The sequence below is a fragment of the Capra hircus genome, chromosome 4 (genome assembly GCF_001704415.2).
Source record: "Capra hircus breed San Clemente chromosome 4, ASM170441v1, whole genome shotgun sequence".
Lineage (NCBI taxonomy): Eukaryota > Metazoa > Chordata > Mammalia > Artiodactyla > Bovidae > Capra > Capra hircus.
In genome coordinates, this window is record NC_030811.1 from 76,127,021 (window position 1) to 76,149,941 (window position 22,921).

Genomic DNA, 22,921 nt, shown 5'->3' on the forward strand with positions numbered 1-22,921 from the left:
CCATGAATATGATCTAGTCAAGCATTCAAAAGGTCTTTAACAAGGCAACAGAATAAAGGTTATTAAAATTAAATAGGTATTAACATTTCTAATATTGGGTTATATTTCCTTCATGGTGATCAATTACATTTGATCAATAACTACAAATCATTCGGAAGTATTAAAACCCCTTATGGTGATGACATATAAGACCTCTTAATATCCATCACTATTCATTTAAAAGTGCTTCTTGGAATGAAAGAGTGCTGACCGAAGTTTGAAGCTAAGTATCAGGAAGCCAGTGCTTCCTGCCGTGGCCTTTTTATTTTCCCTCTTGGGAGCCTGAAAATCATACTATTTTTAGGTGCTCTGAGATTTTAGACGAAAAAGTTTACCTATATGCTAACTGTATGATCATATAGCTGAGTTTGGTATAGCTTTTAAAAATGTAGTCTTTTATTGATGTATTGATTCCAGTGATCTAAAAGAAAAGATGGGGAATACAGGAGCATGGAAATACAGAATTATTTAATTATCAGTTGCACAAGATTGGCTGTTTTATTTAAGTTCATGAAAAAAAATTTTTTTTTCTCTTTCTCATCATCCCGTTTTTTCTCCTCTCCTCCCTGTTTTGGAGTGTATGTGGTGTGTGTGTATGTGTATATGTGTCTGTATGCTCACACTGAAATGCTGTGACTTTTCAATCTCTTTTTACCTCTTCCAAGGTTTCAAGGTTTACACTAATGGGCATGTGTAATCTTTCACCTCCTTCCCTCCTCCAGCCTAATTATTAAGTTCCAAAAGAGATGAAATAAAGAGGGAGGAGGCGAAAGTGATACATAAGCCAATTTCATGATTCTTTATCTGGATTTGAAACAAACGTGATTAAATTGAGATGTTTAGATTATCCTAAATTTATCAGGAAATCTCTTGTTATTTAGAAGGTAGGGGACTCTCTTTTTGGCATATGACATTGAAAACTACATAATGATTTAATGAGAAAAAGGAGACCATAAGCATTTTTATCCTGGCTTGGTTTTGCAAGAGTCATGAACATAATAAGAATAAAAAATTACCTCATTTTAGTTTTACTGGAAACCACAGCATATGAAGTTTGAATATCTGGAGCCTCAGATGTATTGACTTTTTAGGATCTGGTTTTAATTACTTTTCCCAACTTTAGTTTTTTTCCTGAGAACATTAGACATTCAATGATCACGTTAGGTTTGGTACTCTTGAAAGACACACTCATTTTGGAAGCAATGTCTGATATAGTCATAGCTGGGCATTTCTTAAGAAACTTTTTTCCTTGAGCATTTTGTGAATTTAAATAACAGACCATCAAGTTTGGCAAAAGAATTGGTTTAACTGGGATGTGTGTGTGTGCTCAGTTGCTCAGTCATGTATGACTCTTTGCAACCCCATGGACTATAGCCCGCCAGGCTCCTCTGTCCATGGAATTTTACTGGCAAGAATACTGGAATGGGTTGCCATTCCCTCTTCCAAACCCAGGGATCAAACCCAGGGATCAAACCCGTGTCTCCTGTGTCACCTGCATTTGGCAGCAGATTCTTTACCAATAGCACCACCTGGGAAGCCCCTTTAACTGAGATGCTATGGTACAAATATATTAGTTTTGTTCTATTAAGTTGTTTGAATAGAACCAATGGAATAAATAAAATTATTTAGTCTAACTGCTTTTTACACTCCCTTAACCTGGTGACTCAGATGGTGAGGAAACTGCCTGCAGTGCAGGAGAAAGTGAAAGTCACTCAGTCGTGTCTGACTCTTTATAAGCCCATGGACTATACACAGTCCATGGAATTCTCCAGGCCAAAATACTGGAGTGGGTAGCCTTTCCCTTCTACAGGGGATTTTCCTAGCCCAGGGATCAAACTCAGGTCTTCTGCACCACAGGTGGATTCTTTACCAGCTGAGCCACCAGGGAAGCCCAATTATTGAGTATATGTGTGTAAATTAAATATATGTATACATCTTAGTGGTTGTTAGATTACATGAATATGTCAATGTGTGTGTATATTTAGTATGCCCAAATTGTGTATAAGGATGTTATAATATTATTTAGTTTAGCCTAATACCAAACAAGATTGCCGGAAGAAATATCAATAATCTCAGATATACAGATGACACCATCCTTATGGCAGAAAGTAAAGAAGAACTAAAGAGCCTCTTGATAAAAGTGAAAGAGGAGAGTGAAAAAGTAGGCTTAAAACTCAACATTCAGAAAACTAAGAACATGGGATCTGGTCCCATCACTTCATGGGAAATAGATGGGGAAACAGTGGAAACAGTGGCAGACTTTATTTTTGAGGGCTCCAAAATCACTGCAGATGGTGACTACAGCCATGAAATTAAAAGACCCTTGCTCCTTGGAAGAAAAGTTATGACCAACCTAGATAGCATATTAGAAACCAGAGACATTACTTTGCCAACAAAGGTCCGTCTAGTCAAAGCTATGGTTTTTCCAGTAGTTATGTATGGATCTGAGAGTTGGACTATTTATAGAAAGCTTATTAAAGAAACCTGAGTGCAGAAGAATTGATGCTTTTGAACTGTTGTGTTGGAGAAGATTCTCAAGAGTCCCTTGGACTGCAAGGAAATCCAACCAGTCAATCCTAAAGGAAATCAGTCCTGAATACTCATTGGCAAGACTGATGCTATCGCTGAAACTCCAATACTTTGGCCACCTGATGCGAAGAACTGATTCATTTGAAAAGACCCTGAGGCTGAGAAACATTGAAGATGGGAGGAGAAGGTGACAACAGAGGATAAGATGGTTGGATGGCATCACCAACTCAATGGACATGAGTGAGTATACTCCGGGAGCTGGTGATGGACAGGGAGGCCTGGCGTACTTCAGTCTATGGGGTTGCAATTAGACATGCCTGAATGACTGAACTAACAAACTAATACCAAATAAATTGTGGTCAATATTCAAGGCAAATAAAAACTAGCTTTTTAAGGAATTATCTTTTTGGTTGCTCTCACCTTCTGAGATGGCCCACATTCTGCCTGTGGAGTGTCTTTCTCTCTAAATAAATGTGCTTCTTACCTATCACTTTGTCTCTCACTGAATTCATTCTGCAGTGAGACATCGAGAACCTGAGCTTCATTAATTCCTGGATCAGGTGTGTGATCTCGGTTTAAAGACCAGGGGTTCAAGTCTCAACCTGAGTTCCACGGTTTCAGCTGGTGAGTTGGGGAGGACAGAGATCAGGTACTCACTCCCCGAGCTGAGTCCTTCCTCAGCAGCTGCTGTATCCCAGGGTAGGCCTCTTCCCTGGATCAGAGGTAATCCAGTTGCTGGTTGATACTATGAGAAAGAGACCCAGCCCTCTTGCTTCAATTTAAGTCAACTTGGAAGAGTCTACCCTTCCGGTTCAAACTGAAAGGATGTGAAACATCTGGATATACTGCAGAATATCTCAAGGGTTCACTCCATCAATGAACAAATGTGGGAGGTATATTGGAAGCCTTGACTAGACATATTTGTTTCAAAGAATGGGAGATAAATCCTGCAAAGCATCAAAGCTCAGCTAAAAGTATATGTACACAAAAAAACCTGCATGCAGATGTTTATAGGAGTTCTAGTTATAACTGACAAATGTGAAAGCATCCAGCATGTCCTTCTATAGGTAAATAGATAAATAAACATCCAGACAATGGAACATTATTCAGCAATAAAGAGAAAAGAGACACCAAGTCGAGAAAAGACATGGAGGAAGTATAAATGCTATTACTATGAAAGAAGCCAATCTGAAAAGGCTGAATACTGTATGATTCCAACTATATAACATTCTAGAAAGGCAAAACTATGAAGCCAGTAAAAAGATCAAAACCTGTAGGGGAGGAAGAGATTAATAGGTGGAGCACAGAGGATTTTAAGGGCAGTGAAACTACTCTGCATGATATTATCATGGTGAGTACATGTCATTTCACATTTGTCAAAACTAATAGAATGTACAACACCAAGAGGGAACCCTAATGTAAACTATGGACTTTGGGTGATTATGATGTGTTGATACAGGTTTATCAATTGTAACAAACATACCACTCTGGTGGGGCATATGTTGCTAATAGGGGTGAAAAAGTTGGCTTAAAGCTCAACATTCAGAAGACGAAGATCATGGCATCTGGTCCCATCACTTCATGGGAAATATATGGGGAAACAGTAGAAACAGTGTCAGACTTTATTTTTGGGGGATCCAAAATCACTGCAGATGGTGATTGTAGCCATGAAATTAAAAGACGCTTACTCCTTGGAAGAAAAGTTATGACCAACCTAGATAGCATATTCAAAAGCAGAGACATTACTTTGCTGACTAAGGTCCGTCTAGTCAAGGCTATGGTTTTTCCTGTGGTCATGTATGGATGTGAGAGTTGGACTGTGAAGAAGGCTGAACACCGAAGAATTGATGCTTTTGAACTGTGGTGTTGGAGAAGACTCTTGACAGTCCCTTGGACTTCAAGGAAATCCAACCAGTCCATTCTGAAGGAGATCAGCCCTGGGATTTCTTTGGAAGGAATGATGCTAAAGCTGAAACTCCAGTACTTTGGCCACCTCATGTGAAGAGTTAACTCACTGGAAAAGATTCTGATGCTGGGAGGGATTGGGGGCAGGAGGAGAAGGGGATGACAGAGGATGAGATGGCTGGATGGCATCACTGACTCGATGGACATGAGTCTGAGTGAACTCCAGTAGTTGGTGATGGACAGGGAGGCCTGGCGTGCTGCGATTCATGGGGTTGCAAAGAGTCGGACACGAATGAGTGACTGAACTGAACTGAATGCATGTGTGGGGGTAGGAGATATAAGGGCAATTTATGTAACTTTTGCTTAATTCTGCTGTGAACCTAAAACTCTTCTAAAAAATAAAGTCTATTTTTAAAAAAAAAAAGAATTATCTTTTTGTTTATACTTTAAAAAATTAAGTATCTATGTAAATGGCAAGATTCTTTTTCCTATGGTAAGGAGATGTTTCGAATATGCTCTTAGAAGAAACAATTAAAAAATTTTTATTCCTATGAATGAACCAGTGCATTTGGGGGACTTGCCAGGTGGCTCAGTAGTAAAGAATCTGCCTGTGATGAGCGAGAACGTGGGTTTGACACCTGGGTGCATTTTTTAGTGGCACCTAAATTATAATTGATTAAACATATGTATGTGTAGGAGCATTAAGCAATTCTACGACACTACATAATTAATTACTACTATTCTTGAGAATGCTATAAGCGAATATACAAAGTAAAAAGGAAAAGGATCATTGTTTTTAATTAGGATTATCATTTTAGACATATTTCCCAACATCCCAGTTAAATTCGGAGAAGGCAATGGCACCCCACTCCAGTACTCTTGCCTGGAAAATCCCATGGACAGAGAAGCCTGGAAGGCTGTAGTCCATGGGGGCGCTGAGGGTCGGACACAACTGAGCGACTTCACTTTCACTTTTCACTTTCATGCATTGGATAAGGAAATGGCAACCCACTCCACTGTTCTTGCCTGGAGACTCCCAGGGACGGCGGAGCCTGGTGGGCTGCCGTCTATGGGGTCGCACAGAGTCGGACACGACTGAAGCGACTTAGCGCAGTTAAATTAGTATAACACTCAGGATATTGATGCACAAACTTAGGCACTGAATTAACCCTTTTGCTTTTGGCAACGTGTATGTGCCCTAAGCCCTCAGATGTTTTTTTTTTTTTCCATCTTTACTCAGCCTGACTCCATATCTACTTCTGTTATAATCTCATAACAGTGGGCATCATGTTCACATACTACAAAGGCAGGCCTCTCTGTTTAAGCCCTCTTACTACCCACCTATGTGTGAGCAAGGCTTGTCAAATCTTGGAGGATTACAGGTCTACAGGGACAAAATGAACATATAGAACATTCCTTTTTGTACACTAATTTTATATCATGCAACTTTGTTATAATTGCTTATTAGTTCTAGTAGTTGGTATGTTTTCTTGTTTTGGCTTTTTGTTAATTCTTTGCAATTTTCTACCTAACAGTCATACCATCTGCAAACACAGGCATTTTTTTTTCTTCTCTATCTATATACCTTCTATTTCTTTTTTGTACTGAATTAATTAGGACTTCCAGTATGATGTGAAAAGGGAAAACATCCTTGTTTCATTCCTGATCTTATGAGGAAACCACAGGTTTCTTTTCACTAAATATGATGTTAGCTATAGATTTTTTGTACATGTTCTTTATCATGTTGAAAGAACTTTCCCTCTATTCCTTGTCTTGCTGAGAGTGTTTTTTAGTAATGTGTGTTGGATTTTGTCAAATACAATCTTTGATATGATCATATAGTTGTTCTTCTTTAGCCCATTGATTGTGATGAATTACATTAGTTGATTTTTGAATTTTGTACCAGCCTTGCATATGTCCAGAGCATTATTTCAAAATGGTTACTAAAGTCTCTGCTGTGAGAACTTAGAGGCCCTCCTAGAGGTAAAGCTCATGAAAGTCTGTAGGCCCACTTAAGGTTGGCCTGCCAGGAATTTTTCTCTCAGGCTACTCCAGTCCCAGTTTCCAGCAATTAGTCAATTACCCTTTCAGTGTGCCTACTTGTACTGGCTCCAGCCACAAGTTTCCCCACTCCTAGTAAGCCCTAATTCTCTGTATTTGCCTGACTCTCCAATTTCGACAGTGGTGACTTGTTTTATGACCTCAATTATCTGACAGATTTAAGGAGAGCTGCTTATTTTCAGTTTGCTCAGCTTTTTTCTTGTTTTGAGGATGGGACTGATAAGTTCCAGACTTCCACGACAGACTGGAAACCGGAAGTCTGGAACATGAGTTTTGGATCCCTGGGTGTTGGCTGAATCAGAAGCATCCAAAAAGGGATGACCAATGTATAGTGGGCTCTGAATCAGATCTTGAGGCCCAGCAATGAAGTCAGGAACTGAAAGTCGCTGGAGCCAAGAGCAGAGACCCATAGGTAAGTTGGGCAGGTATGCGGTCATTGTCGAGCATGGCACCTGTGGCTGTTGTGAGCTCTCTGCGGTGTGCCTGACTGTGCTTATATAGATGGGGCCTGTGGCTGCCCCGAAGTTCAAGTATTTTCTTTGGTCATGTTCTTCCAGAAAGATCTTCAGTTTCCTTAGTACAACACTAGAATTTTATTTGCAATTACAAAATTGGAGAAAACTTCAATGATTAAGTTCAACTTGAATGAAGAATTCCATGCTCTCATGTAAGACAATAATCTGTCTAATTCAGATTAACTGCTTTTATGAAAATGTGACAGTTTGCTCAGTGACTGAACTGAAAACATTTGGACTTTCTGTGTAGTGGACACTGAGACAATCTGTTGTTAAAAAAAGAAATAATTCTAAATTCTTTAAAGAATATTGAGGCTGGGTCTAGTAGGATAAAGAGACTTAGAAAAATCCAATACCACTTAGTCATTGTTAGCTAACATTAATTTAGCATCATGCTACATGCCAGACACTGTTCTAAGTATTTCCCATACAGTAATTACCTACTTTATGAGATAGGTAATACTTTTGATTCCACTTTACAGATAAGGAGACTGAAGTTCAGAGAGGTTATGAATTTTACCCCAAATAATGAAACAAGCAAGCATGTGAGCTAGGGTATAACATGTCTTATTCCAGAGTGACAATTCTTGCCATTATGCTGTGATAAAGGAAGCTACAGAAGGATTCAGTTGAGATACTTAATCCAGCATGGGAATGACAATGAGAGCCTATCTGTTGGAAAATCACTTTAATAAGCAATATAGAAGATGGATTGAAGATCAGAGGGAGAAAGAACTGCTATCACCATTAAAGGTAGAAATATGTTGAGAGGTTTTTGTTATAGTCCAGGGGAGAGAAGACGGCAGCCTGAACAGCAACAGAAGAGAATGAATGGGAGACTATCTGGATAGCAAATCCACAGAATGGTAATGGTTTGGATGGGACAGGGTCAAGCTATGGTTAAGGATGGTGGCCATGCTTCTGGATTGAAGACTGGGGGCAGGAAAAGGGGGAGGCACAGGATGAGATGGTTGGATGGCATCATCGACTCAATGGACAGGAGTTTAAGCAAACTCCCAGAGACAGTGAAGGACAGGGAGGCCTGGCGTGCTACAGTCCATGACTTCACAAAAAGTCAGACACGATGAGTGACTGAACAATAACAACAATCACCATGATTCTGATTTGGCTGCCTGAGAAGTTTGTGGTACCCTCATTTTCAAGCCCTTTTCCATAGCCAAGTCAGGTATCCAGGGCTATGAACTACCAAGTCTGATTCAGCATTTTGGCCTTTACCACTGCACTTTCTTTTCTTGGGAGTGATTCTGTCTGTACATCCTCTCAGCTCTCGTCATCTCTTTACTCTGAAGACAGTCTTAAGCATCCGCTCTCCCACGCTCTTCACCCACAGACTCACGGTGGCTAAGGGAGCTCTGCTGGAGTTTGTTTCTGTTTTCACTCTATGTATAGGTAATGTGATTTGTTCTCTGTGTCCTAGTAACGATGAATGTATGGGTCCTATGGAGTTTTATTTGTCCTCTCAATAGATTTTATGGCTTTGGGAAGAGGGGAAGATTCAAATGTAGGTAACTGTCATTGTTCTTCAAACCCAATCATGGCCCCCTCTTTATTATTATTTTTTTAATGAAAAAAAGTATCTCTAACAGAGAAGGCTATCTATCTTTTAAAACCCTCTAACCAGAATGCAGTGGGTAGGACTTATAACCACATAAGAGAGGCAGGAGGCACGTGGTAGCGGTTCAGCTTCATCTACTCTCTTGTGTCTTTTCTGCCTAGCTTGTTGTTTATATTGTCCACAAGCTGGTTTACTGGTATCTTGCAAATGGCACCGCTGAGGAATTTTAAGAGCCCAGTTAAAGTCTAGGTTAGGACTTCCCTGGTGGCTCAGACGGTAAAGCGTCTGTCTACAATGCGGGAGACCTGGCTTCAATCCCTGGGTCAGGAAGATTCCTTGGAGAAGGAAATGGCAACCCACTCCAGTACTCTTGCCTGGAAAATCCCATGGACGGCGGAGCTTGGTGCAGGCCACTGTCCATGGGGTCACAAAGAGTCGGGCACAACTGAGCGACTTCACTTTCACTAAAGTCTAGGTTACTGTCATTCTCTGATGATCACAAAGGTGTCTGATAACTTTTGGTTTTGGGTAAAAGCAGCAGTGGAGGTGCTAGAACCTCCACATCCCTCATTGTTCTCTTAGGGACTCTTCTTTTTTGAGATCCTTAATTTTGCCCTAACTGCTTGGACACTTGAGATAACAAGTTCCTTTTCCCCTTTAATCTTCAGTGTGTTTTGACCTCTTTTATCCTGACTTACAAACTTTTGATTTTACTTTTTATTTGACCTTTAGTAACAGATTTATCTTGACTTGCAAACAGAAAGGGGAGAAGAGAGGAAAGATCAAGGAATAAGGGACAGGGGAAGTGTGGCCATATGGGGCAAATTATAAGCTACTTCATAGCTGGGAGAACAGCAAAGCAGGATCCATGGCTGTTCATCTGGCATTCAGCCTGACCCAGGAATGGTTAGTAAGTTGAATGGTTCTGTAGATATGGGTCTGCTCCAGGCTGAGTCCAACTAGAGACTAAGAATTTGGGGTTCTCAATCCTGTACCCTGGACTACCTGTGCTAGAGAACTGAAACCCTTACAGCTAGTGTGGAGCATCTACATGGCTACTCAGGTTGGAAAGGCCTAGGAGTACTCACCTCATTCCCCAAAAGTCCTATCTGCGCCTTCCTCCTTAATAATCACCTATGGCCAGCCTGTTATGCAAGTGGATTCTTGTTTTGCCTAGCACTCATCCTGGATTCGTTCTTGACCTAAAACAAGAACTGAATGACTCCCCAGTGACTCTTTTCTGGTCTTAAACTCTTACTTTGAATTACTAAACTTTCTGAATAGTTATAAAATGATGTTCATACCAGACTCTCATCACTCATTCTCATCAGTTCATAGACCTCACCCTCTAGTACTGAACCAAAATCAGTTTTAGTGGGCTTTGACACAGAATAACTTACAGTGCCAAAGATGGACTGTATGTGTTGGCTCCACATGGCAACAGTGTTTAAAAAAAAAAAAAACATTGATTTCTATTTGGTTTCCAAGATTAAACCATTTAAGAATTATCAAAGCATGGGATTTCAATAACTCCACCTCTTCCCCAGGGATATAGTTATGTTTATTGATTGGAAGGGAAGCAACAAACAGAAGATCCATTTCCAAAACGGCCACAATTCTTGGCCTCAGGGGCAGTGAAAGCTCTGAAATCGACTGCATGTGGGAAGATGGGGCATCCAGACGTCTGGACACTTCATCTCTTGGCTATACCATTCAGGAAAATTCTTTATCTTATCCACTAATATAGGTTATTATTAGGAAGTAACCGACTAAACAGTCTATGATGAAGATACCAGAAGATCCCAGGTTCAAAATTATTTCACATGGTCTTAGAAGAAGGAACTAAGGAATCCCTCCGGTAGAATTAAGAATGGGGTATCTGAAACCTTATGGAAAAAGCACCTCCCACAGAACCTGGAATAAGTATGAGCTTTGTTACAGAAATTGATGCTTCATGGCTACCCATGCCAAGAACAGTCTCCTAGGATTTATAATAGAACAAAATAGTCTTTAGAGACCTAAAGAATCTGAAATCAACTGAGTCACAGACAAACTCCTACCAAGATACCTAGGCTTTATTCTCTTTTCAAAGGCTAAGAGCAAAAGAAATAAGCTCAGAATTCTCCACTGCTCCTTATGCTAGTGTGTTTCCAATTGTTGAGGCAATTCAATAGAATTAGAAATTTGCCAGCACTTCAAAGGATGTGGGATTTGACAACTTGTCATTTTCCCACAGTCTCTACTGTTCAAGGCATAATGGAGTCTTGGGTACCATATTTTCATGTCTGATAAACAGCCGAAACTGAGAACACCCCACACAAGTACTGGCTTCCTGCCTACTCCCACTGGAGAGAACCATTCTCCTACAACTGAAATGCTGATGGATTAATTAAATGAATGCACACATCTGTTATTTTCATGCTGAACATCCACAGAAAAGAACTATAAGAGAATATGTTGAAGATAATCCTTTGGAGGCCTCTCTCAATTTAAGCTGTCCCTGGAACATTAGTTTATCCTATATAAGCTAAAACTTGCCCAAAGTCAGATTATCTGAAGGCAAAAATAAAAGGGCAGGAAAAATAAGTGTCAGAATCTCACTTTCCTACAATAGTATGAGTTCATGCTTCTTAAGCCTAAGTGGCTAATGTGGTTTTGATCTCTCTTTTTTTTTTTTTGATTTTTTTTTGATCTTTTTTTGTTTTTGTTTTTGATTTTTTTTGTTTTTTTTTTTTTGATCTTTTTTTTTTGTTTGTTTGTTTGTTTGATCTCTCTTTTATGCAGCTTGCCTAGGCTCACTGCACCTCACCTGACATGAACTGAGCACCTGAAGCATGTCTCATAGGAGCTGTGATTTTTCTACGTTATGACTTCTAATAATCCTCTTTGTTAACTTCCAGTTAAATTGTGTGCATGATATTTCTTCATCTCAAACCCTCCAGCACGTTGAAGGTGGTAAGGTGGCATTCTCATGTCTTAACTGGCAGGCAGGATTGTTCTACAGCCTCTCTGCTTCCAATGCTGACAGACAAAAAGTCAGCATTTACATAGGGTATTACGTCTGCTAAGGGATCCTGGAGTACACATTTTCTCTCTACCTTCCAATAAACCTGAGAGATAGACAGACAGTTATTTTCATTCTCCTCTTAAAGATGAGGAAATCTGAAGTTAAGTAACTTGCCCAAGGTCACAGACACAACTTCAAATTCCTTGCCCTTTCTTTTTCTTCTAGACCAGAAACCTCCCTTGATTACATCGTCTCTTATTCCATTATGCACCAAAATTGGAGATCAAAGCATCAATAATGGTTGATGAACTCATTATTCAATAGAGATTCTTAAACGGAAGAGGTCACAGAATGACACAAGTTCTGAGTTGCCATTTTCTTGGGGAAGAAGGAGAAAAAATAAGAAGTCAAGTGGCTGACTTGCAAATACAAACCCATCAATTCTTTAATGCTGATTATTATAGCTTAAGTAATTTCCCTGCCCAAAGATCTTAATAGACATTTATCCAAAGAATAAATACAGATGACACATGAAAAGATGCTCAACATCACTAATAATTAGAGAAATGCAAATCAACCCTGCAATGAGGTACAACCTCACAGCTGTCAGAATGGTCATCACTAAAAAAAATCTACAAATAACAAACGCTGGGGAGGGTGTGGAGAAAGAGGAACCCTCCTACACTGCTGGTGGGAATGTAAATTGGTACAACTACCATGGAGACCATTATGGAGGTCACTTAGAAAACTAAAAAAAACAACTAACATAATATCTAGCAATCCCACTTCTGGGCATATACACAGATAAAATTATTAATTAAAAAAGATACATGTACCCTATGTTCATAGCAGCACTATTCACAATAGCCAAGACATGGAAACAAAGTAAATGTCCACTGACAGATGACTAGATAAAGATGTGGCACGTATATACAATGGAATACTGTTCAGCCATAGAAAGAGTGGAATAATGCCATCTGTAGAAACATGGAGAGGTTTTCATACTGCGAAGGAAGTCAGAAAGAGAAAGACAAATACCATATGACATCACTTATGTGTGGAATCTAAAATATGACACAAATGAAATTATCTGTGAAACAGAAACAGAATCACAGATGCACAGAATAAACTTGTGGTTGCCAAGGAGGAGGGAGCTGGGAGAAGGAAGGACTGGGAGTTTGGGATTAGCAGATGTAAACTAATATACATAGGATGGATAAACAAGGTCCTACTGTACAGCACAGGAAACTATAGCTGATCTCCTGGGATAAATCATAATGAAAAATAATACAAAAATATTGCATATATTGTATAATTGAGTTACTTCACAGCAGAAATTAGCACAATACAACACTTAAACCAACCACATTTCAATTTTAAAAATATTATTAATAATCATTTAAAGCAAAAAAAAAAGCAATTTCCTCACCCTTCTGGTCTCACAGGGCTGCTGGAGTATCAGGTAACTGGGCCACTCGATATCCTTTTTTTATTTTTTAAAAATGGAAAAAAAATCGGTTATATTTCAAGCCACAGAAAAATACCTAACTGACCTTTGGGTAGTCCAACCTTAGCTCATTTTTTTTTTTTTTTAAGATGAAAATCTAGGATTTTCTTTCAACAGTCCTAATTTCAAATTATAATTCAGAGATACTTTGTTTTGATCTTTCTTGATTTTCCTTCCAATATGCATTTTCTTCCACTCACTCAACCTGTTTATAATTTTCTTACATTTGACATCTTTTTATGTACTTGTCACATTTGATACTTTAAAAGTAATTCCCTTGTTTTTACCAGATACCTAGAGTCTGTACAACCAGTATGTCATTAAGGCTTACTGACAACCAAATGCATACCATTGAGTAGGTTTCTCTAGAGAAAGCATTTACTCTGGCAAGTGAACAAGATAATCTATTTCAGTGTGACAAGAAAATATTAGAACTTCTATTAAGATTTAGTTTTATCTCATATATTTTATTTCTATTTTTATATACTTTATAATATATATTTGAATATCTATATAACTTACAAGTACATTTAACTTACATTTTTTGTAAGTATATGCTCAAAATATTATTATGGTATGGTGATTTTAAAAATTTTGAAATCATAATCATAGAGAATCAGTAGGTACAAATAATATTACTAGCTATTATTTACCAACTGCTATGTTCCAGGCATTGCTCAATTCCTTTATTCATCTTAATTCACTTAATCCCCCTAACAACTCTGTGAAGTAGGTGCCATAATACTATACCATTTTATTCCCATGCTGCAAGTGAGATCATTCAGACTTTGAGAAGTTGGATAATTTATCTAGAGAGACAGAGGTTCCAAGTGGCAGGATTTGAAATTAGGCTAGTGGACCCCAAATTCTGTCCTCTTAACTACTCTTGTTCACTAGCAGTTACTGAACAGAGTGCCAGGTAGGACTGGGCTTAGTGGAATCTATGGGAGCTCATTCTCTTCACTCCTTTGATGAGAGACATTTTCCATTCTCTTCGGAAACTCTCATCTTGAACTTCATCTGTATACCAGATGTTGGGGCCACAAGATAATTTAGACATGGTCTCTGCCCTCAAGAAGTTACAATCAATGCAGAAGATAAGACAGTTGTATAAATAGCTATAATATAAGTGGAAAGTGAGAAGGACAAAAAATTAAAGCTACAGAAATTTTGGAGAGTCATTACTTCCAGAGTGAGGAATTGGGAATAACTTCATGGAATAAAGTACATTTGAGCTGGTTTGAAGCTATGGCTTATTCCCTCAAATCACTATATAACTGATAAGAAATTTCACGGTGAAAGTATCTTTGGAAATATTTGTTTGGCATCTTGGTCTTGCCCTTTCTCCCTTTCATAGTCCTCTCCATATTTAAAACCAGTAGGCTCCTCTAAAAGTGGTATAATCCTGTAACGCTGAGCCCAAGCTAAGCCTAGTTTCCCTGGCAGGGAGAACGCGAATGCAGGGGAGGCATCTTATCAGTGGGGTGGTAGGGGTGGTGGTGGACACTCGGGCTCTGATAGTTCGGTTTTGGTGCCAGGGCCCCGATTTCACAGCTCAGTGTGCCCAGGCAACCACCACTCCTACCTGTGCTGATGCCTAATGGGGACAAAGCATTGTAAGAGACTATAGTTTTGAATTCTGTTTATAACTTAGAATTGAGGAAGTTGTATTTCAACTAGCCCAAAATAGCCTTCATTATAGAAAATTGTTCATGATAGCAAAAGAATTCTCTGTAATTATCAGTAGAAAACTCTATCTTACTCCCACATAGAACTCTGTAGCAGGATTAATCAGAACTTAATAAGGCAAATAGTGAAGAGATGGTTTTATGAGTATGCACCATGAGGTGAGCTTTTTTAAGACCGGGAGCTGACACCTATTGAGGTGGTTTAAATTAGGATTTTGACAGAAGCACATTATTGCCACAATCGGTAAATGTTAGTGAGATTCAGTCTCTTCCACATATCCAATTTAGGAATGCTGTCATTAAGCCCCCACACAGTTATTCAATTCATGAAATACAGAGAAATTATTTAACTCACTAAGAGATTCGGAAGTTGTATTAAAGACTGCTGAGAAAGTGAAAGTGTTAGTCACTCAGTTGTGTCTGACTCTTTGCGACCCCTTGAACTATAGCCCACCAGGCTCCTCTCTCCATGGAATTCTCCAGGCAAGAATACTGAAATGGGTAGCCCATTTCCTTCTCAAGACTGCTAACCCATGGCAAAATTGGTTGATACATGGGATGAAAGTCAAACTTGATAATTTTTACACTTTCTCTCCATTTTCATTATAAAATTTTTTTACTTTGAATAAGCTCAGTCTAGCATTTTCCAAGAAAAGAAAATCAACAGCATTGATATATGTGTGATTCTGAAGTATTGTAGCCAGAAGAGCATAAATAATCTTATGGGTAAGGGGGGTATGGAATTTCACGAGTGATTATGCTGAAAAACATGCCTGCAGGCTTAAGTACTTAATACGACTTACAGCCTCTAAAGGAAAATATGGATTGTAAGAGAGGGAAAGTTCTGATTTATTTCTTAGATCTACACTGATTTATGCCAAACATAAAGCCCTGGACTCATCTTTGTGCCTCAGATTTTCCCTGAATGAGAATGCTACCATGAATGCATCATAGGCCTTGTTAATCATTTTTATAAGTTCTTCTTTAATTTAAAAATTCTGAGAAAGTTTAACTTCAAAGAATATCAAAGCTTTTAAAAAGGCTTAAAGCAGAACTGATTCAAGCAGTCCAAGACACTGACAGATGATTCTGAAAAGAGTCTGCAGACATGAAGAGACTTGAATTTCCCTTTGAAGCTTGTTTCATCTTTTAATAAGTTTTTCTTATAGTTCAACTATTCCTTCTTGCTTTACATTTTCTCTGGTTCCTTGAAGTCTATCCATTCTCTAAATAGAAAACAATGTTATCCTACCCCTTGCAACATAAGAATTCCTGTGTTATTAAAACACAAGTCTTTATATCCTTGAAGATACTCACAAACAGATTGAGCAAGCAGCTACTATTTATTGAGAACTTACTGTAGTCTAAATATGATGCTTATGAAAGGGGTATAAGGAGCAAGCAGAGTTCCAGGCAGTACCTCTGAGAGACTTATTGCACTCTAACTGAAAAACTTGTTGAATGTGAGCTGAGTTTTAAGACTAATTCCAATCCTTTAAAGCTAGATTTCCCTAGTTGTGCCCTCTGTGCTTGACAAGCTCCAATAACAGGGACCTCAATATCTCATTACCAGATGCCCCTTCCAATATCTGACATCACTTAGTTGCTAGAGAAAACAAATCTCCACATAAACTGAGCTACAAAACAGGAGTGAGTCAAGTACTGTAAGTGCTTGAATCAGTTGAAAAAGACAAGTTTTGTATGAGGTCAGACGAAAGAGGAATCACTGATGGTTACTGTGGTCAGAAAAAGATGATGATTTAGGGTAAAATAAGCAATATCTTTTGGGTTTCTCCAAAGTACAACACAAATGTGCATCTTTATTATTACTGGTATCATATGCAAATTCCAGTAATAATTAACATTTATTGAGTGCTTGTTGTTCAGTGGCTAAGTTGTGTCTGAATCTTTGCAACGCCATGGACTGCGGCATGCCAGGCTTCCCTGTCCTTCACTGTCTCCCAGAATTTGCTTAAACTCATGTCCATTGAGTCAGTGATGCCATTCAACCATCTCATCCTCTGTCTCCTCCTCCCCTCAATCTTTCCTAAGAACTAATCAATATGTTAAACTGCCTCTAAAATGACACGTATATAAATTTTAATATAGGCTTTTTTTCTTTTTACTGAAAGTAGGAATGAAAATTAAGAACAACCAAGATAAAGGGAAGAACTTTCAATGATTTCCAGACCTTTTCTAGCCCTAGAAATTTTAGATGAACATTTTGGCATTCCAGAACAATGCTGAAGGGTAGATATTATTTTCCCTAACTTGAAGAAACTGAGGCTCAGAAAAACTGACTGACTTGCTAAGGTTTCAAAGCTAATAAAGTAGTAGAATGAAATTAAAACTTACGTCTGTCTGAGTCCAAAAACTGTGCTTTTTCCATTATATTTTAGTGTCAACCCCAGAGTGTTTCAGAGAAGACAATAGCAACCCACTCCAGTACTCTTGCCTGGAAAATCCCATGGACAGAGGAGCCTGGTGGGCTGCAGTCCATGGGGTTGCTAAGAGTTGGACATGACTGAGTGACTTCACTTTCACTTTCCAGAGTGTTTGCCATCTAATTCTTATCTCCAGATTTCTTTTCTTCTACTCACTGAGCTGAATATAACTCTAATAATTACTAACCATATGGGTAAAATTCCATTAGTGATAGAAAACCAAATTCTATTAGCAGGAATTTGAGTATTACTGAACTGTTAAGTGGTGTCTGAGTATCTTTTGTTATAAGGAGATTTTGGATGTAATGGCTTCTTTGTTTGCAACAAAATGTAACACATCTACATCTCAAGAGCTGAAATGCATACTAAATAAACTGCCGCGGGATAAGATGGCATAAAATTTGAATAAAGACTAAGAAGAAGAAAAAAAAAAGGAAACCACTAACTTGGAATTTCTTACAGGTATTCTGCAAAGGCTCACTGACCTTGGAACATCTGGATGTCTCTTATTGCCCCCAACTATCAGATATAATTATTAAAGCATTGGCCATTTATTGTATTAATCTCACATCTCTCAGTGTTGCTGGCTGTCCAAAGGTATGTGCAGGAGTTAGAGCTCAGACATGTCAGATTGAAGTTCTGCCAAAGAACATGGGCAGGGTAGCTGTTAGGTGTGGGACTCATGACAGAACTTTTCTTTGCCATATCTGAGGTACTCATCAAGAGTTCTCCTTCCCCAAACTGTAAATAGCTTTATGACTTCATTTGTGTAAAAGTAGTACCTGGAAAAAGTAAAGACAATTCTCTTACAAATATAAAAATGTGTCAAATATTTATTTAATTCACTAATGAGAGGACCAGCAAAATGATAAAGTCAGTTCATACAGCATTTGATCAAACTGAGTATTTAGAGGAACTGAAGAAAGAATGTTGGAACATGATTGTTAGGTTAAATCCAAAATTGGTTAAAGTCCTACAAGGTAACAGATCAATAACCTTGGAGCTATAGTTTCTACCAGAAATAATCTGCATCTCTCTTAGACAAAAATACAACAGGTAGAATTTGAGCCCTAATTGATTATAAATAGTATGTCCAAAAAACGGCATAATTCCTTGTAAAATTTCTGTTGGACCTGCTAAAATAATGTTCCAGTAAACATGTAAGGGTAGGCAACCATCTTTCGTCTTATTTTCAAGTGTTTGACAATTTTTCTTGACATCTGTCTTTGAAAGGAATATTTACTCATTGCAAAATCTTTGGACTGCATATATTAAAAGTATGAAAGTAAAAATTCAAAGTCATACCACCATCCAGGACATAACCACTGGCATTTTATACTTACTCTTCTAGAATTCTTTTCTATGTACAGAGATTATAGTTAAAGAAGGTTTGTCTTGCTTTTTAAAGACTAGAATCATACTTTCTAAAATACACTGTAACCTACTTTCTTTTCTCTTAATATACTACAGATAATATCACCAGGTCAAGAAATAGAGGTCTCTGGTTCTGGATTAATATGGCAGATTAAATACACCCTGATAATTTTGTTCCCTCTTGAAATGCTACCAAAACTGCAGAAGAAGGATGAGGGCCCACAAATGATAGGGAAAACAGTAGGAGACAAAAGCAACAAAATTTTGGAAACCCGAAAATAGATGAATTAATTTAGCATACCAGAGACAACTTTGAATCCTAAACCAATAGTAGAGAAAGCTGGGGAAAGAATGGATTTACACCATAACCTTCAACTTGGCAATACTGTATACTTCTGTAACTGGGTCAAGAGGATTGCTAAGATAAGGAAGACTGGGTTAAAAGTTCTTGAGAAGTAGATACATCAATAGATCTCCTTCCCTATTCTATGCTTTCAGGCAACTGCCCCTCCTCATCCTCACCAGATTTGAGATATATTTCCTAGAGCCAGATTCCTCACCATGGCATTATGACATTTGGACAAGATCATTCTTTACAGTGGGGGATTGTTTCGTGCACTGTGGGATGTTTAACTGCATCCTTGCCCTCTATCCAGTACATGTCAGTAGCACCTAGTCCCCACACCATACCTCCAGTCATAACAATAATAAATGTCTCCAGATATTGTTGAATGTCCTCTGATGGAGGAGGGGAGTAAAATCTCTCTACTATCCACTCTACAGATAATAAAACAGAAGGTGGCCACGCTGGGAGACATCATGTAAAACTGAGAGCTTGGATACACAAGTGAAAATGGGAATTAAGTGACTAAATGCTTAATGCAGAGATACTCAGCACTTTGCCAACACAGCATCCAGAATTTGGCTGCCAGATCTTTCCCTCCAGGCAGGAGGCTGGAATCCTTTTTACTGGGGACTCTGACTAGTCCAAGATGAAACACTGAAAAATACTGACATTTGTGGACTTTCCAACAAATAAGTCATTTAGCCCATTGAAGCTGAAAGAAGAGAAGGCCCACGTTATACACTCAGATCTTCTATTCAGCTTTTGTTGTTGTTTTTGTTTATTCGCTAAGTCATGTCCAACTCTTTTACGACACCATTATTTGTAGCCCACCAGGCTCCTCTGTCTATGGGATTTCCCAGGCAAAACCACCAGAGTGGGTTGCCATTTCCTTTCCAGGGGATCTTCCTGACCCAGCGATCAAACCTGCATCTTCTGCATTGCAGGGGGATTCTTTACTGCTGAGCCTCTAGGGAAGTCCAATCAGTTTTTAGCTCTTCACTATTAATCATGAGCAGAGAGTCAAGGACATGAGGCCACACTTAGGAGAAAAGCCTCTAAAGGAGAAGATAAAGACCAAAACAAAATAACAGAAAAACCTTAGAGGAAGTAAAATACCCAAAGGGAAGAAAACTAAAATATCTCTTAAAAAATCCTCAGAAATTGCGAAGTTACTAACAATTTTGTCTTCTTCTGTTGCACACATTAAAGAACTTTCAAGACTCCTTGAATTCTAACTGGTGTAAAAATTCAGCTTCTCAGTTGTTCATTCTGGGTAGTTAGTAGGTTAAGAGAGTGATGCTAGAACCTCCTGATTTCTCTATCATTAACCATCCCACAATAAGGAGGAGGCAGTGGTGGGAAAGCTATGGTCAATCATGACAAAATTGATCTAGAAAATTTACAATAAAATTCTTCTTTGTTCAACAGCCTTTAGAACTAGGGAAACTAGCTGTCTTTCTGGTCAGCATCATCTGGTTCCAGAAGTAAGCTGGGGCAAGGAATTCAGGATAGCAGTGACCATGGACCCTTTGCAGCTTGGGCAGTCACAGCTCGTGGGGTCCTTGCTCTCACTGCACACAGACACATAGACACATGGGTAACACATGGCTCACTGGGAACTGCCCTGGCTCTAAAGAAAGCACAGATGTTGACTGGGTTTTTAAGAGGCTCCACTAATAAGGGAGGGAAATAGGAGAATGAGAAAAGGAAAGACTCTAAAGAGAACAAGAACTGAGGCAGAGGATTTGTGTTTATTTGTTTTGTTTTTGTAAGGAAAACCTGACAGAGTTCCTTCTATAAAAGGTGCAGAGGACATTGTCTTACAGCCTAGAAACTAAGGAGGATTACACAAATAACATTTTATAAAATGCATCACTCTACACTGAAGATCTAGACTGAGAAAAAGGAAGGAGAGTAGATTATTTTAGAATCTCAATGTAAAGGAAAAGCATTGAGCTTTACCATCTATGCAGGTGAAATGAATATTCTGATTCAGAAGATGCAATGACCATAATATGAACACTCCCCACTGCTGAGGTCCTTTAATGGATTGGAACCTGGTGGTCCAGAGTCGACCGATAAGAAAGTAAATGAGAGAGAAAGAGGCTGATATTCCTTGGTTTACACAGAAAGCCAATAAAGTCCCTGCATGGGGCTTGCTCTGTTCACGAAGGCCTCAGGCACCCTCTCAATGGGGTGAAGGCGCAGAGCACCTTCTCGAGAGGGTCTTGGAAGCCCGGGCAGGAAAGTGAACTCAGAGAACCTCTGTGCTCCAGGGGATCAGCCTGAAAAAGAAAGGGAGAGAGAGAGAGCAAGAAAAAGAGAGAGAGAGAGAGAGAAAGACACGGGGACCAGAGCTCTGATGGAGCAAAGGTGTTTTCATTAACGCGGTGTGTGTATAAATACTGTCTTACAAAGTTGTTATTCTTAGCAAAGATAAAGGTTAAAATTCCAGACTTACAAAACATAGGCAATGCATATTAAAGAGAGAGATTTGTAAACAATCACTTTTACCGTAAGGTTCACAAGGAGGAAGAGGATAGTTATCACTGTATAGAAAAACTAATGAAGGAAATGCCTGGATTCCTCAGCTCCCGGGAGAGGCTTGCCTCTCCTCTTAATTCCTGAGTATTCAGGAATTAATAAGGAGCAGAGAATTCCTGACAGATCCAAAACAGCACACAGGAAGCCTCCCTGGGATTCTCCAGGCAAGAACACTGGAGTGGGTTGCCATTTCCTTCTCCAATGCTTGAAAGTGAAAAGTGAAAGTGAAGTCGCTCAGTCGTGTCCGACTCTTTGCAACCCCATGGTCTGCAGCCCACCAGGCTCCTCTGTCCATGGGATTCTCCAGGCAGGAGTACTGGAGTGGGGTGCCATTGCCTTCTCCATAATATATATTAACTTATATATATAATATATATTAACCTACAAACAGAATCAACTTGCTATAAGAAGGGATCTAGACATCTCTGATGGTTTGTATATGGAATAATTGGTTCTGGAAAGGGACTAGTAGGTGAGAGAGATGTTTGTAGGCAGCAGAAGAAAGAAGAGCAGAAGCCACAGAGACTACATGAATCTCACACTGAGAATTTCTGCTAAGGGTTCCAACATCTTGAGGGTTTGCACAGATGTTCTGTAGAAGTAATTCAACTCCACTTCTTAGATTACTTCACTTACTCAAGGTCTAGTGTTTGAATTTATAGCTGAACTGAGACTTGCTGCAGAATCAACTAGATTACTCTCCCCAAAGGAATTTTTTTCCAACTGGATTTAATTTACTTTAAATGTTTGAACATTCTAAAAAACATGCCATGAGGCTAAGCTCTTGTTTTTTACATAAAATTGAGAGAATTATGCAGAAACCCCCTTTAATTTGAAACGTATACTTTTTATGTTTGGAAAGAAAGATGTCATTGTCTAAGTATGCCCTGTTTCCAGAACATGCTCAGGACCAAGGTTTAACATTGCAACTGATTCTCACATAAATTCTTTCAGACATTCCTGACACACTCTATGGGTCTCTGAAGATCTGATATCATTGGGAGCAGGAGTCAGCCTGCCCCTAATGAATTGTAGGGAAAAGGAAAGACAATGAGATGATGGAAAAATCCCAGAGAGGTAGAACTCAGAGTACTAGGGTTTTTTGATACCAGAGGAACTGAAAAGGAGCCCAACATTTCCTGTAGATCAGAATCCCAAGTGTTCAGTGACTGAGGTGATGTTTTTGGAACTTATGGGAGCTGAGCTACTAGGTTTAGATTGAAGTCACGAGGGTAGCACCCCCATGATGGAATTAGTGTCCTTAAAGAATAGAAAGAAACTAGAGCTCCCTTTGGGCTTCTCTGGTTGGTCAGATGATAAAGAATCTGTCTGCAATGCAGGAGACCCAGGTTTAACCCCGGGTTGGGAAAATCCCCTGGAAAAGGA

General features: G+C 39.0%; 1 protein-coding gene across 1 annotated transcript in view; it reads left to right on the forward strand.

Moving 5' to 3' along the window:
• Positions 1–22,921, forward strand: part of FBXL13 (F-box and leucine rich repeat protein 13) — a 196,874-nt gene that overhangs the window by 164,130 nt on the left and 9,823 nt on the right. Inside the window, exon 17 of the mRNA XM_013963219.2 lies at positions 17,734–17,868. Within this exon, the coding sequence (XP_013818673.1) occupies positions 17,734–17,868 (135 nt within the window). The remainder of the gene's footprint in view (positions 1–17,733; positions 17,869–22,921) is intronic.